The sequence below is a fragment of the Pongo pygmaeus genome, chromosome 11 (genome assembly GCF_028885625.2).
Source record: "Pongo pygmaeus isolate AG05252 chromosome 11, NHGRI_mPonPyg2-v2.0_pri, whole genome shotgun sequence".
NCBI lineage: Eukaryota > Metazoa > Chordata > Mammalia > Primates > Hominidae > Pongo > Pongo pygmaeus.
Window position 1 is genome coordinate 110,178,369 of NC_072384.2, and position 17,867 is coordinate 110,196,235.

General features: G+C 35.6%; 1 protein-coding gene across 4 annotated transcripts in view; it reads left to right on the forward strand.

Moving 5' to 3' along the window:
- UNC80 (unc-80 homolog, NALCN channel complex subunit) overlaps window positions 1-17,867 on the forward strand; it is a 230,340-nt gene that overhangs the window by 65,768 nt on the left and 146,705 nt on the right. For 2 of the 4 annotated variants that reach the window (XM_054477213.1, XM_054477214.1), the window contains exons 19-22: window positions 1,782-1,996; window positions 3,103-3,209; window positions 4,896-4,992; window positions 12,108-12,280. In XM_054477213.1, the coding sequence (XP_054333188.1) occupies window positions 1,782-1,996; window positions 3,103-3,209; window positions 4,896-4,992; window positions 12,108-12,280 (592 nt within the window). The remainder of the gene's footprint in view (window positions 1-1,781; window positions 1,997-3,102; window positions 3,210-4,895; window positions 4,993-12,107; window positions 12,281-17,867) is intronic. The other 2 variants (XM_054477211.1, XM_054477212.1) reach the window with 1 other exon arrangement.

Consider the following 17,867-nt stretch of genomic DNA (forward strand, 5'->3'; position numbering starts at 1 on the left):
GTTGGAGACATTTTTGAGCATGTGTGCACACAAAACCACACTCAGACACGTGGTCACATGTGTACTTTTTTTTCCCAATTAACCTGGTGATGTTCTTTTTAAACCATTTGATTGTTACCTTTTCACTTTGTGGTATATAGTGTATATTTTTCATATAATAGTCCTCTAAAATAAAGTTATAATGACTACAGAATATACCACCATATGGAAATCCCATAAGCTATTCAACTGTTTCCCTGGTGTTGAACATTTAGATTGTTTCCTCCTTTTTAAAGTTGACCAATAAAAACTCAGTGAGTATTTGACCTTCTTGTACCTACATCTTTTTTTTTTTTTTTTTTTTTTTTAATTGAGACAGAGTCTTGCTCTTTCACCCAGGCTGGAGTGCAGTGGCGCTATCTCGGCTCACTGCAAGCTCCTCCTCCTGGGTTCACACCATTCTCCTGCCTCAGCCTCCCGAGTAGGTGGGACTACAGGCGCCCACCACCGCACCCGGCTAATTTTTTGTATTTTTAGTAGAGACGGGGTTTTACCGTGTTAACCAGGATGGTCTCGATCTCCTGACCTTGGGATCCGCCTGCCTCGGCCTCCCAAAGTGCTGGGATTACAGGTGTGAGCCACCGCGCGCGGCCTTGTACCTACATCTTAGTATGTTGTCCCATAATTTCCATGAGATTACTTTCTGGAAATTGAATTTCTCTGTCAAGGGCGGTGATATAAGCTTTGGATAATGTATTGCCAAATTACTTTAAAGAGAGATTGGATCATTTTACCTCCCCACTGGGAGTATAATGGTAACCATTGCTTTCTCTCCTCCCCACCCCGCCGCACCTCTCATGAACTCCCTTAATCATTGCTAATTTATTGAGTAAAAATAAAGATCTTACTTCAGCTGCCTATGTTTTTTAATTTCTGGTGAGATTAAATTCTGCATATTATTGGCCACTGGTCTTTTTCCTGTTGTGGAGTGCCCTACTCAAAAATCCCCTGGCAGGTGTTCCTATTTGTCCTACTGAGTTGTACTTATTTTTTTTCTTTCAAGCCCTACCTAAATTTCTTTGACTTACTGGTTGTAGGATGATGCATTTCCCGGGTATGGTGTGATGGCATTCCATTCATTTAAATATTTTTTGTAAGTTTATTTGGTGTTCAAGTATGATACTATACTGGGGTGATGGGTGGGGAATGAGGAACAGTACTGCACAAGCCTTAGGGATCTTTAATAAAAAGTTAAATATTGGCTGGGCACAGTGGCTCATGCCTGTAATCCCAGCACTTTGGCAGGCTGAGGCAGATGGATCACGAGGTCAGGAGATTGAGACCATCCTGGCTAACACGGTGAAACCCCATCTCTACTAAAAATACAAAAAATTAGCCGGGTGTGGTGGCATACGCCTGTAGTACCAGCTACTCCGGAGGCTGAGGCAGGAGAATCACTTGAACCTGGGAGGTGGAGGTTGCAGTGAAGTTGTAAGTGCTTCTGGTATTATGACTCACACCTGCAGTTGAATACCTGCAATAATATTTAATGTTTTTATTAAAGTTGAAAAAACCTGACCACGTCATGTCATAGCTGAGACATGACTGTTTTCAAGAAGAGCTCAGAAGATCAACCTTGATCTCTTTCCTCCCGCTTCAATGCCCACTCTTCCCACATTTCAGCCCATCAAAGATCATTCTGCGTGATTTGCCTAAATATCATTGACAGGAAGATGAAAGAAATTTAGAAGAATTTCTCAAGTGTTGTCAGAAGTTTAACCCTATCCTCTGCTTGCCTACAGCGATGAGCAAATGCAAGGAGCCAACCTGGGGCGGAAAGATTTCTGGCGTAAGATGTTCAAGTCCCAGAGTGCAGCAAGTGACACCAGCAGCCAGTCTGAGCAGGACACTTCAGAATGCACAACTGCCCACTCAGGGACCACCTCTGACCGACGTGCCCGTTCACGATCCCGCAGAATTTCCCTCCGGAAGAAGCTTAAACTCCCCATAGGTAAAAGTATGTCTGTATTTGTTTATGGATTATCTTATTACCAACCATGTCCTCAGATCAACTCAGTGATGCATAGTAGGGCCGAAAAAGAAGACCTTCAAGTCATGAGACCTAGACTGACTTCATTCATTCATTCATTTAATTTTTTCCACGGTATTTTTCAATACCCTACTACATGCCTCTTCTGTGTGCAATCACTACACTAGCCATCAAGGATTAAATAGCAAGCAAATACACACAGCCTCCCAACTTTGCTAAACTTGCGATATAGTAGGAGCCCCAGTCATTAAAGCAGATAATCATACAACTAAGTATAATTGCAAACTATGAATTTTATGAAGGAAATATACATAGTTCTATGAAAGCATGCAACAATGAGACCTGACCTGAATGTGGGGGAGGAGGCAGAAATCAGGGAAGGCTTCCTAGTGGTAGTGGCATTAAGATCTCCAGGATACTTGGGAGAAGGAAAGAGAGCACTCCAGGTAGCCATTATTTGCAAAGATATTAGGAGGCTGAAGGGAAGTGAAGGAACTGAAACAAGGGGACAAGTGGCTGTATGACTATAGTAGAATGATAGGGGCCAGATCAGGTTGACTCTTCATTCTAGATCCCTAGATAGCCAAGATGGGATGTTGAACAGGAGAATAACTCAGGTAAGTAAACTTTTTCCAAAACATCACTGCGTGGAAATCATACTGGAGGGAGCATAAGTAGATAAGGGAGACCAGAAGGAAAGTTAGCTAGTAGGTTAGGTATAAGTAAATGGATGCTTGGACTGGGTGGTGGCCATGTAGGCAGAGATAAATGAACACATTTGAGAAGTATTTAAGAGGTAAAATTCACAGACTTTAATGAGAGATGTGAAGCTGGATAGATGATGGTTTCCTCTCAACCCAGATTCTTTTTGTCTTGGCCCCACATGCTTATGCAATTTTATAGTCTTAACACTGAACATTTTTATTCAAAGCATGTGCATTGAAAACAATTTGTTTTTCTATTTATACCAAGCCATGTAACTTTCATCACTTGTTGGGCTTATGTTGACATTTCTGTTTAATCGATTGGATAGAAAATGCTACATTGATCTAAGTGATTTAACTATTAAATAGGGAACTGGCTGAAAAGATCATCCCTCTCAGGCCTGGCAGATGGTGTGGAGGACCTCCTGGACATTAGCTCTGTGGACCGACTCTCTTTCATCAGGCAAAGCTCCAAGGTAAACAGGACATAATTTGTGTAAGTGAATGTTGAAGTCTCTGATACAAACATGTGAAGGCTGAGAAATAGCAAACACCTGCAGGGGCCAGATAAGGAAAAGCTGAAGAAACTCTCCAGATGAACTAACTTTGGAAACTTAGATAAGCAATGGAAACTAAAATGTTTAAGTGGTAGGCTATCATAGGAAGGGAAAAAGAAAAGTGTGGTCAAAAAATTATATAAAATTATAATGCAGATATAGAGATGTATATAGACATTATTTCCCAGCTATTTTTAACTTTTAACACAACTGTGAAATGACTGACATCTCAAACTCCTGTCCAAGGATCTGGTAATTTTACAGTGATCCCTTTTACATATTAAGACACACATGATTCATCCTTTTCCCACTACTTTTGGCACCATATGAACCATTGTCTGTATTGAAAAGAAGAAAGAAACTCGGGATAACTTTTTTCACTACACTCCTCCTTTGTAATACTGTGAAGCATTGGAGTAACGTAAGGTTTCTTCCGAGTCCACCCTGTGGTTGCTTCACGGCCTGGTCATTTGTATGCCTAATTTTCAGCATATGATAACAGTTATGTTTTCTTATATGTGTACAAATTATTTGCTTGCATTCTTTTGTTTTCTAATCTCACTAAAACCAGGGTTGTTTTTGTTTTGTTTTGTTCTTTGTGGCATTTTTTTGTTGTTGTTTTTGTTTTGTTTTTGATGGAGACTTGGTCTGTCGCCAGGCTGGAGTGCAGTAGCACAATCTCGGCTCACTGCAACCTCCACCTTCTGGGTTCAAGCGATTCTCCTGCCTCAGCCTCCCGAGTAGCTGGGACTAGTGTGTGCCACCATGCCCAGCTAATTTTATATTGTTAGTAGAGATGGGGTTTCACCATGTTGGCCAGGATGGTCTCGATCTCTTGATCTCGTGATCCGCCTGCCTCGGCCTCCCAAAGTGCTGGGATTACAGGTGTGAGCCACCACGCCCAGCCAAACCAGTTTTCTTTTATCTAGTCTGTTTTAAAAGTGATATTTTGAAATTATACAAATAATATGCAAGACTATAGCATATTTAGAAAATATATGTATCATTCCTTCCTTACCTTCTATTTGCTAAAAAATGTAAGTCAAGTATTTGAGTTTGAGTAGCCCATGGCTTCCTTGCTGTGCGAAAAATTTTGAGTACTGCTGAGCTAAAAGCAAGATGAAGAACATATTTTAATTCTTAGAAAGAGAAATATGTTATTACATTTTTATTATAGTACACTCTATAAATTATACTGATTCTTTCACAGAGATTTAAAGTATTCTATTTAGCTGTCTTTCACTTTGGTCTGATTCTCAATTGTGGTATTTGTAAAGAATGACTATGTCTTGCTATTCATTAATTTCAGTTTGGACTTTATCAGATTTAAACTCTAAGAATAACTCAATTATTTTTATAGCACCTGATTTTTTATTTTTTAATCTGGGACTTGGTTCCTCCTTTTAGTTACAGTGATATCTTTTTTGGCACATGGGAATGAACTACACTGATGACTAAACTAACCAGGTGTGGGAGCCAGAAGAGCAAAGTAATCGTATGAAAATGAGTAAACAACTCATTTTCAAGTCAAGAATTGATCTAACCACAAAGATTTACCTTTGAATCTTGTTATCTCTCTACTTTCCTTTTTTTTTCTTTTTTCAGGTCAAATTCACTAGTGCTGTGAAGCTTTCTGAAAGTGGGCCAGGAAGTGGCATGGAAAATGGAAGAGATGAAGAGGAGAATTTCTTCAAGCGTCTTGGTAAATGTCATGCATCCTAAGAATTCTATTCAACTTTCATCACACAGAACAAAAACTTGATTAGATTAAGTGGTCCATTTTCTATTTTCATTGGTTTTTCATTCATTTCTTTCTCATACATGCCTTTTACCACTGTCTATAGCTTCTCTTTTTGCATTTTGATTCAACAGACGTTTATGGAAGCCTTACTATGTTCCTCACTCCATGATGGGCACTGGGTTTTCAAAGAGTAAGATCCAGCCTCTTCTGCTGTTCTATCCTTTATTAAAATCTGAGAACTTTACAAAACTTCCAGAGATCCTTTTATCCACCCACCTATCTACTTACAAATTCTGTTCAGTATATCCCTGACAGGTGGCCAGCCACCCTCTGCACACTTCCACTGAGGGGGAGTTTATAACTTTACAAAGCAACCTGTTCCAGAGCAAGACAGTCTTAATTATTAGAGAATTTTTCCTTACATTCTGAAGACATACTTATCCACAAATTTGCTTCATTTGTCCTAGTTATGACGTCTGTACCAAGATGCACACACATACACATCATATACATTCTCACACACACATATCATGCAAGCTCCATATATTATCCATTTCATGTTCTCTCTTTTGATCTCACTGCTGCTAGTTAAACATCTTTGATTTCTTTACTTTTCCTTATATGGAAGTGTCTCTAGATCCATCACCATTCTGATTCCTTTTTATTATGTATTTTAGTTAGATGATGTGCTTTTTTACAAAATGTGGAACTTAGGATGGAATGCAATACGCCATATTTAAAATTAATTACTATAGTAGATAGTGTAACTATTAAGCTTGAGGACTACAGGAAGTATATGAACACGGTTTAAAATTACATTTTCTATTTTCATATCACATAATTGATTTGTATTGATTAATTTTTGCTAGCTTATTTTCACATGGATGAATATCATGGTATACTTTAATATAGCCATTATTTGTTCTTCATTTCAAAAATGATGAAAAAGTATTATTTCATTAACTTAGGAGGTAATTAAGTCACTTCCCCAGGAAGGAAATTAAGAGACAGAATCCATAATTTTGAGGAGAATCCATTTTCAATCCTTTTACACTCTTTCCACTCTTCTTTGAGATTAAAATGTAAATAAATAAGCAAATGAATGAATGAATGAATGAAAAGAGAATCAAAACTAAATTGAACTCTGTCTTTTCTTCTTTGTACTATAAAGATCTGTCTGCAGAGACATGTACATTTCCCTGTTCTCATCCAAGTTGTTCATATTATTACTGAACAGGACAAATGCAAAGATATAACTCTAAGACTACTTCTACTTGACTTTGATTAATTAATAATTCGTGGGTACAGATTTTTAGTGAACCATACAGTTAATTTTCTAGTGATCAGAGAACTTTCCCATATCACTACAGAAACATCACCAGAATTTGCTAAAACATGCCTGTGATATCCCTACAACTCTATCAAAAAGAACGTGACTTAGTTCAGCATAATGAAGTTACAGTGATTCCTATGATTACTTCTCTTTTGAAAATGTTCCTATCTATTTAATTATCTCTTATAGAATTTGGCTAGGGCAAACATCAAGTTTATTAGTCTCTGTGGTTTTAAGAATCTTCCTAATAACCGGGACATTTGTCATTTTCAATCCTTTTACACTCTTTCCACTCCTCACGATATTTTGGAGACAATATGTCTCACGTTCAGACTTCAGTATTATAAAGAAATTTTCTTGCGCTTTTTTGAGAGTGAAGTGTGGAGCTAAAGTGTGTTCTCCAGGTATGTGTCATGCTAACTGGATGTCATTTGACTGGAGCTGCAATCACATCTTTAAGTTCTTTTTATGCACTAAAGTATAACTGAGGCTTAAACTCAAAGAATGTAGGGTCTCTCACATTTGGTGAATATTTCTTCTTTTTTCAAAATTCCTTCCCTTCCTTCCTTCCTTCCTTCTTTCTCTACTCTTCTCTCCTTCCTTTCCTTCCTTCTTTCCTTTCTTTTTCTTTCTTTCTCTTTTCTTTCTTCCTCTCTTTCTTTCTTTCTTGCTCCCTTCCTTCCTTCCTTTCTTTCCTTTCTTTCTTTCTTTCTTTCTTTCCTTTCCTTTCTTTCTTTCTTTCTTTTCTTTCTTTCTTTCTTTCTTTCTTTCTTTCTTTCTTTCTTTCTTTCTTTCTTTCTTTCTTTCTTTCTTTCTTTCTTTCTTTCTTTCTTTCCTTTCCTTTCCTTTCTTTCTCTTTCTTTCCAAATCTCCTTCTCTCTTTCTTTCTTTCCTTTCTTCCTTCTTTCTTTTTGAGACAGGGTCTTCCCCTGTTACCCATGCTGGAGTGCAATGGTACAATCATAGTTCACTGCATCCTCAAACTCCCAGGCTCAAATGATCCTCATGCCTCAGCCTTGCAAGTAGCTAGGATTATGGACATGCACCACCATGCCCCACTAAATTTGTTTTACATTTTTTGTAGAGATGGAGGGGGGGTATCTTGCTATGTTGCCCAGGCTGGTCTTGAACTCCTGGCCTCAAGTGATCCTCCTACCTCAGCGTCCCAAAGTGCTGGGATTACAGGCATGAACCACCATGCCTGCCCTAATATTTCTTCTTAAGTGAACTTTTTCTGTCTGCTGCGAACTGAATGTGTATATCCCCCCAAAATTTGTCTTGAAGCTCTAATCCCCAACGTGATAGTATTTACAGGTGGAGGCTTTGGGAGGTGATTAGGTTTAGATAAGGTCATAAGGGGGGCACTTGTGATGGGATTTTAATGCCCTTATTAAAAAAAAAAAGGGAGGAGACATAAGGTCTCTCTGTGTGCATACACCAAGGAAAAGCCACATGAGGACATAACCAGGAAGAGAGCCATCACCAAGAACCCGACCATGCGGACACCCTGATCTCAGACTTCCAGCCTTCAGAACTGTGAGAAATAAATGTTTGTTGTCTATGGCATTTCATTGTAGCTGACCTGATTATGGCACTATACTTCCCCGTTTGTAGATTTTTCTCCTTGGTGGAAAAGATAAAAGCATAATTGACTTGTTTACACTCTCCTCTTAATTCTCTTACATTCTCTTCTTATTCATGTTCCAAACACGTTATCATTAGCATTTCTTACAAACGTTAGTTCATTCTGGACTTTGTGTTTTTCTTACCACGATTCCTACGGATTTTAGCCATTGCTTCGTATATTCTTTGTATTCCATTCACAGATTCAAAAGATCTGATATGGAATATTCATAGAGCCAGATTCTACAATGAGTTTGTGTCAACAATACCTGAAATGCAGTTTATTTTTGCATGTCTAGAAAACAAAGCCATAATATTTGAGATTGTTATCTGGAATATTTTATGTGCTTTGGGCTGGAAAGAGAATATAGCTTATATATCACTATTCTTTGCCTATGTTCTCTTGCTTTTTAAAAATTATAAAAAAAATATTCCTTTGGAATTGCTTGCAGAAAATGAGTATCTCCAGCTTAAACAACATTATCTGCTAATCTAAGTACATTGTATTTTGCAACAACTACTGCGCTTAATTGTGCAAACGTCATTCTATTTTTGAGTCTGCTTTTTGCCTGACTTCCTTTTCTGCTTCCTTCCTTTCTTTCCTTCTCTCTTTTCTTTCTTTCTCTTGATTTCTTTCTTGCTCTCTCCCTTCTTTCTTTCTTTTCTTCCTTCCCTTCTTTCCTTCTTTTTCTCTTTCTTTCCTTTGCAATCTATGTGTATAAATGATTCGTACCCAACCATGATAGATGTGTTGTCTTTTCTCATCTAAATTATCTTAATTACAGAATTTCTTTGTTTCTTTCTTTAAAGTTGTAAAAGAGAACATCAAACCTTCTTACCCTCAGTTTAAATGCAGTACTTTAACTTCACTGATTTGAGATGAAATGCCAATAGAATTTCTTTAAAATTTAAAAGTTATTCAATAAATAAAAATTGTATCTGGTGAATGTGAAATAGAATTGAAATTACATTCAGAAATCAGCTTTTTCTTTTGTGTTTTCATATTCACTGAAATTATTTCATTTTAAAAATGATGTTGTCTCTATTTGAGGGAAGGTGTTTGATCAATCAAAACAATTTTTTTCAACTAATCAACATGTTTACTGCACATCTTCTATGTTCTCAGCTGTGCCATCAACACAGTGGGAAATGCTGCTTAAGGAAATACTAGGTTTTATATGTCTGAAATTTTGTACCCATAAGTGTATATGATAATGATTTGCCAATTAAAAATAATATTAAAAAACAAGTAGGATATTTTTATACATCCCTTCTTGGATTTAAAAGCTTATAAAAATGCATTCTATGTAAATATAATTATAATTACACCTCAATATACACCTCAACATAAAAAATAAATATTAAACAAATGCAACTAAAATATACTGAGGCTAAAAAAGTAATCGTTATGTCTAAGGAAGCCAAGAGGCATTCTTACATCCTACTGTATTGCTATAAAAAATTGATTAAAAAATACATTTTGCAGCCAAATTAGTTTTTGACATTTCTTTTAGTAGTACAATATGGAATGCCAGCAGGATACGATTTTATCATCAGTTTATCATTAAAAATACAGGAGAAAACACAAGAAATATAATATGTACAATGAGGAATTATTTCTTACATTAAGTTTTTCTAACATGATCACTACCTTCAGCAGAGTATAAAAGTCTGACCTTCTTCCATATAAACATTTGGTATTTTAGAGACTACATTGTGGCATAGTGGTAAGAGTGCAGATCTGTGCACTCTCAGTAGGTCTGGATTTAAATCTTGCCTTTATACCTGTCCATTGTATAAACAGATTGGGCTACTTAACCTGTTCCTTCACCTGTTCCTTCTCTCTTTATCTCTCTGTCTCTGTCCACCACTCTCTCCTCACCAACAGACCCATACACCCCAAAAATACATTCTCTTTTAAAATAATTTAAAAAACTTATCTTATAGGGCTATGGCAAAAAATAAAGAAAATTAATTATAAAATATTTCATACAGTACTTGGGATATACTAAGTGCTCAAAAATAGTACCAAAAATATATCAAAAATAAATTCTTATCTATTAATGCTATATAAATACAATGCTATATAAATACAATGGAAGATGTCCATTATAATTAGCTTTTATTAATAACATGATTCTTATGTCCTGTGCTTATTCTGCTGATCTTCTCACCTGTAATAAATATATATTATTCTGTGAAGCAAAGAATATAGGTCCTTGCTGTCAGTGAATGTTTTGATGACTTCTCTCTTCATTATTTTACTTACATCCCTTAACTGCATTATTTCTGAAATTCTTGCAATTAAAATGGCACTTCTTTTAGTAATATTGAATACAATTCTTTTGAAATTGGTAATCTTGTCAAATAAAAATTGAAGAAATTTGTGAAATACATATTCTTAATGCTTTCTTAAATAAAATGATCTCAACTGTTCTTAATAAATTTGATAAATAAGAATAACTTCATTGATCATCTATCTGGTCTTATGTATTAATTCCACTACAAATTTTAGGCAGTTATTACCTAATGTATTTTAAATCTTAATTATAGCAACAAATAATAAAACAACTGGATTCACAAAAAAGAAAAATCTTATTATTTGGGATGTCTCTTCAATTCAAAGTTTAAGGGACTGTTTATACTTTTTAACAGATGAGAATCCTTTGGTATACATATTAGTATACTTTATATACTATTAAAGGGGTATATATAAATGATTAATAAAGTGACATATAGTTATAACAAATAACAGGAATTTACCTGTTCTAGTAGCTTTGGTAATGTCCAGTGAGGAAATAGAATAGCATTTTGAAAGGGAGCTGCTTGAAAACAAGGCTCTCCTGGAATTGTTTGTTCCTCATCTATAGCTTTTCTTCTTTGTATCATTTGAGATTTTGTCTTTTGAATTTTTTCCACCATCAGATTCTTCTCATGGTAGTTCCTTTTGCATATGATAAAAAATATGCTATACTAACTGGAAAAAAAAAACACTGAAGATATTGAATTTTGAACTTTTGAATATGGAATATTTGCATCTGAAAAAGAAACATAACCATAAAGAATGAAATATAGGAAATTTCAATAATGATACTTTATCATCTGAGCCATTTTTGAGCTTATGAAAGTGTTCAAACATAGGCAAAGAGTAAAGAGAATGGTTCAATGGATCCAAAATATTCATCACACTTGCAAAAATAATTTAGAAATTGCCATATTTGCTTCATCTATCTTTCATGCTCTTTTAAATGTATTGTAAAACAAATCCCAGACATCATGTTATTTCATACTGACATATGTCAATGTGATTGAGTCACTGTGAAAGTTGTAGACCAAGATTGGTAATTATTTTTATGCCTTGCCTTAATTTTTAAATCTGGTGGTTAATAAAGTCTAAATGAATCTGTGTCCCAGGCTTAAACTACTTCCAAAGGATGTGTTCCCTGATAGAGTAGGTTCCCGCATTTTTCCATTAGTAGATATAGTGGCTGACATCCTTGTGTGTGGTGCACTGTCATGGTAAACCCAGGCCCATAACTGTAAACACCCCCTTTTATCTACTATGAATGCAAATTGTTAGAGTGGTAACCCTAACTCTGGATCTCCAGTAGCCAGTGATTTTTTGCACTGTATCTGAGAAAAGGTTTTTCCTTTCACCACAGTGCTGTACCAATTTGTACAGTATGCTGTTCACAATGTACACATTATACACAATGCTGTATCAATCCTGTATCAATTTGTTGTAACAGATCTGAAATTGCACAGTGATTGCAACTTCCATAAAAACAGAAGTTGTTGATTACAGGAAGAATAATTTTAAATACACCAAAAGCTCTCACTAGGATTCAAAAGAAGACCTGCAAGTAAAATGATCAAACACTGTATTTAAATATTTAGGTAAAATCTTACATTTTCATATGTCATGTGTCACCAGATTCCCAAAAGTCAGGATGTGTTTAAATCAAACATTAGGGTGGAGAGCAAGGAAGTGGAGTGAAGGAGAAAGTTTTCTGGCCAACAGTGTAGAAAACACACTGTTATATCTTTGAAACTCTTTTTAAACCTGTGATCCTTTACATTCTCTCTCTTTCATTCCTCCACCATGGCACCACCCCTACAGGTTGCCACAGTTTTGATGATCATCTCTCTCCCAACCAAGATGGTGGAAAAAGCAAAAACGTGGTGAATCTTGGAGCAATCCGACAAGGCATGAAACGCTTCCAATTTCTGTTAAACTGCTGTGAGCCAGGGACAATTCCTGATGCCTCCATCCTAGCAGCTGCCTTGGATCTAGTAAGTTGGTGAAAGAATTTTCCCACCCTGTCCCCCATCCCAAGTAACACTATTAACAGAGGTAAGCATGATTCCCCAGTTGTAATCCTCCTGTGTTTGTTTGTTTGCTTTTTCAGAATTAGCGATAAAAGGGGGAAGAAAGATGGTAAAAAAGGGAGAAAAATCTTAATTAATATGCCCTGGGAAATAGACTGTCTAAATATGCGAAGGCTCTGGAGTCAGACTGACTGAGTTAAAATCACCCTGACATTTACTACCTGAACCTCTGTAAAATGAATGTAAGAGCAATAACAATACTATAGCTACCTCCTAGGGCTAGTGTGAAAACTAAATGAGATATTAGATATAAAGTCCTCGTCACGGTGCCTGAAATACAGGAACTACACAATAAAGTGGGCCATTATTATTATATTATTGGTCTTATGTCTGCCATGTATTAGTCCTTTAAACTCACCAAGACTTGATTTCATTATCCATCAGTTGGAGGAAAAATATGAAGCAAGGATCAATTGAAATGAATTGCACAAACACTTTGAACATTGTATGTTATTATACACATGTAAAGGATTAAAGAGTATGAAGGGAATCTTGGTTAGAAAGTGTTTTTATTAGGTAAATTACGCCCACATATGAGTTTTGAACTCAGCCTCTCAATTTATTTATCTTTATTTATAAAGTCTTCATATGCTGCATAAACACTGGGTACAAAATACCAAGTAAACATCGGGAAAAAAAGTATTTTATTTTAACTTTTAAAAAAGACAAACTGAAATAGATTTTTATTAGAACAAAAAACTTTAAGCCTGCCAATAAATGATCCTTTTTTCAGGTTTTATGACACATGAATAAGTGACCAGTGGTCACTCATATTTTACCTTGGAAAATAATCCAGACCTTGTAATGTAATTCATGAAATTTCTCTGTGACATTTGCAGCTTTTGCTCTAAGGATATTTAGTGACCAGATAGGTATGTGGCCTCACTTAAGGCTGAAATATTAATACCACTTATAATCACCCAAAATGATTGCTTTCCATTATATAAGATTTTTTCAGTCAGTTTCTCATTATTGGGTAGTGACCTTTGAGAATTTTTTAAAAATTGCGGCATGTTCAATGTGTATTGATATGTGCCATGGTGACTGTAAAAGGTAGAAAATCACAGGTCTCCAGGAGAGCTGAGGTTTGTGGTGATTAAACAATCAAAGTACAGTGAGATGTCTGTCTAAAGCAGGAGAGCTTGACAAGGCAAGGAGCCAATCTCCTGTTTTCTAGGTGGGATAGTGGAAACTTAGCTGTCACTCTTTTGAGTCATGCATGGTTTGTCTTAATGACATCTTGCTCTGTTCCCAAAGGAGCAGATTAAAATAAATAAATGCAACAAATTCATTAGAAAAGAACAAACAAACACTTAAACAATGGAAAAGTATATGAACAGCCAGTCACTAAAAATATTAATAGTCAGTAAACTATACCTCATCTTACTTGAACTTAAGAAATGCTCTGTTAATTTACAAGTTAAAAAAAAGTAAAAGAAATACCTATTAAAATAGCCACAGATTCCTACTTTATAGCTCTCAGGTTGGCAATGATTTGAAAGTGCTGATATGAGTGGAAAATATCAGACACCACATGCAGTGTCAGTAGTGGTGTAAGCAGCAGGATTTGATTAGGGAACAGAAGGAATTCTTGGACTAACTGGGTAATAATGAGAGCAGTGATGGTGAGTGGAGCACTCCTCAGCTCCTCCCTGAGTAGTAAGTAATTTTGGACTGTATGTAGTCAGGGAGGGAGAGTAGCAGTTCTCTACATATCAAATACATCAAATGGAAAGGGTGGTGGTATTTAAAAGCCCAGAGTCAATGTGAGTTATAAGATACTCACCATATAATTAATTAACTCAGCAAATGTCTTTTGAGGGATTCCTATGTGCCAGGCATGGTTCTGTTAATGATAACACAACAAAACTCAAATCCAGGGCTGCACTTATTTTTTCCTTTTTCCAATGAAGATTGTGTTTGTATAGTGATTTTTTTCCAGATGTCTTAGTGTACAGTATTCTAAGGTTGATTAATGAATGATTAGTATTTATTGTATGCCCACCCTTTTGCCAAAGGAAAAAACTGAAGCTCAGAAAGACCGATTAATAGGCAGGGCTACAAAGTCAGCAAAGGATGGAGCCAGATTGGAACCTGGGTCTATCTTCCAAGCCCTTCTATTTTGTATTCTACCATACTGACTCTCTTATTAAAATATTATGTGAGACCATTTACTTTAAAGCATGCAATAATAATGAATTCCATATTTTATACCCAATAGCTTAAACATGGTTAGGCAAGTGAAGGTGACAGAAGCCGGTTGATCTCATAAGTCTCATGGTAAGAAAGAAAATGAAGGAGCGCTGGAGCTTATAAGCAGTGTCTTTTGAGCCATCAATAAAGAGGCATTTTCTCATTAACATACGTGTCCACTGATTGAGTAGCCTGCATCTGGAAGTAATGAGGTCTTTGTCACTAGACTGGATCCAGTGGGGGTGAATGTACAGGAGGATCAAGCAGTGTGTGGATAGTAGGAGTTCCTTTCATACCTGACAGTCTTTGATTCAAGGTCAAGGTCAAGCTGTGTGTAGCGTTCAGAGGTCAAAATTCCAGAGGTCAGAATCAATCAAGGGTTAAAGGAGCTCAGTAGTTTCCATTATGAGGGAAAAAGAGAGAGAATCTGGGTAGACATGATTGGTTGGATAAAAGGCATAGGTGATGATGGTGGTGGTGGTGGTTGGCAGATGTGTTGGTGGAGAATAATAATCACAACATTTTCATTATGCTTGATGGTTTATAAAGCACCTTCACATTCATTGTCTTATTTGTTGGTGTGAGAGCAAAAGGATTAAGCCAAGAGATGAACCCCAAATAAGGACACACTTACAATCAGTTTCTCAGCTATGGAAAGTGAAGAAACTAAAGGGGTTGGTGAATTCTGACAGACTGAGAGGAAGGTAATGCAGCTACATGTTGTATGTGCTTGAATCAAAGTAGCATTTGGTGTTTACCATCATTTATACAGATGTGATAACTGCAATTGTTCATATCTATTGATCTGGGTTAGGAGTTCCTCAGGGTTATGCTAACTTTCACTGATGTTTTCTGCTAAAGGTATTTTTAGCTTTTGTTTCCTCTATATTTTGTTTCATCCAATATCTGATTCACCCACTTCCAATCTTTCGAGAATGCCTCAGTTTTTAAGTATGTTTTACGTGTTTTTCCATGCATTGTGGTTTTATTTAGATATATGTATATAATATAAATAGATATAAATATAGAAATAAACATAGATGTAGATATGCTAGGTAGATATGCAAATGAGGTACAGATGTGGATCTAGATATAGGCACAGATACAGATATAGATATAGATAGATATAGATATACAGAGATAGATAAAGACATAGTTATAGATTCCGCCATTTCATCAAATAGAATTTGGAGGAGGAGGGGGAAAATAAATGTGCTCAATTCATCATCATATTTCAATCTTGCATCTTCTCCCACCTCTCTTTTATTGTTTTGCTTTGTTACATTTATTTTTTAAGTGCAGCTTAAATATAATTTTTGCATTTTGACATAATTTTATATTAGAATAGTTTCATTGTTTTATGTCCTTAAATGTGATTTTTTTAAGATTGTAATTTTCTTCAGAATTAAAAAGAATTGTTAGGTGAAAGAAATACTAGAAATGTCAGTGTTCAAAGTTTTGCTGACCTGTTTTTTTTTTGTTGGTTCTAAACAATCCTACTTTTATTATTGCTATGACCACTAAATGTAGGGATAATTGATTCAATTTTAAGTCCAGCACAGCTTTTCCTCACAATCTTTCTCTTTAGGGTTAATTTAGCAGATGCAACTGTAAGGCATTTTTTAAAAGACATATTTTAGAAAGGATTCATTTCATCTCTAGGTTTATATAATCTACAAGTACAAAACTAAAAAGAAAATAAAAAGAAAAATTAAACAGTTCAAGCAAAAGGTATGTCTACTTCCTATATTTTTCAAGTGAAATAGTCTATCCTTATTTATCCAGTTGAATTTGTAACATGCACAAGCAGTGATTTCTAATTTACTGGCAATTTATTAGTATGAATGACACTAATAATAATGCCAGTTTGCTTTAGGAATAATTCCATAAGTATAAGACCATCCATAGGATCATAGAATTCTCCCTAGTCTGTAGATGGAGGAAATCTAATGTTAAATTATTTAGCCTCATAAGTAGACAGCTTTAGAAGGAGTGCATATATATAATTCTTTTTCAAAATAGGACACTTTCAAGAGTGAAAGAGTTATCAATAATTATGTGAGGAAAAGAGACATAAACCAGGACTCTCCTAGGAAAAGACCTTCAGTTACCATAGGTCTAATTCACACTTACTTCCAGGCTTATTGCATCAAATATAATTCATATTGGGGCTTAACATCACAAGATATTTAATGATCAATGCAAATTAGGTACTTTCAAGGAGACAGGAATGCATGAAAGGGGAAATGTCTTATGATTCTCTTTTGAATCATAAGAAAATTAGAAATAATTTAGTAATAACAAAACTAAACTATCAAATTATCCTCTTAATCTAGTGGTAATGAATTTTTTAAAAAGATTCTAACTATGAAATGTAGCATAAAAAATGCTTGAATAGTATTTCATTGTTTTGTATGTGCCGCATTTTCTTTATTCATTCACCTATTGATGGATACTTGGGTTGAATCTATGTCTTGGCTATTGTGAATGGTGCTGCAGTGGACATGAGAGTGCAGATTTTAAAAATGAATATACAGCAAAAGAAACTATCATCAGAATGAACAGATAACCTACCGAATGGGAGAAAATTTTTGCAATCTATCCATATGACAAAAGTCTAATATCCAGAATCTACAAGGAACTTAAACAAATTTACAAGAAAAAAAAAATTAAAAAGTGGGCAAAGGATATGAATGAACCCTTCTCAAAAGAAAACATTTATGTGGCCAATAAACAAATGAGAAAAGCTCATCATCACTGATCATCAGAGAAATACAAATCAAAACTGCAATGAGATACCATCTCACACCAGTCAGAATGGTGATTATTAAAAAGTCAAGAAACAGCAGATGCTGGTGAGGCTGTGGAGAAATAGGAATGCTTTTACATTGTTGGTGGGAATGCAAATTAGTTCAACTATTGTGGAAGACAGTGTGGTGATTCCTTAAAGACCTAGAACCAGAAATACGAATTGACCCAGCAATCCCATTACTGGGTATATACCCAAAGGACTATAAGTCATTCTACTATAAAAACACATGCACACGTATGTTTATTGCAGCACTATTTACAATAGCAAAGACATGAATCAACCCAAATGCCCATCAATAATAGACTGGATAAAGAAAATGTGGTACATATACAACATAGAATACTAGGCAGCCATAAAAAGGAATGAGATCATGTCTTTTGCAGGGACTTGAATGGGGCTGGAAGCCATTATCCTCAGCAAACTAATTCAGGAACAGAAAACCAAACACCACATGTTCTCACTTATAAGTGGGAGTTGAACAATGAG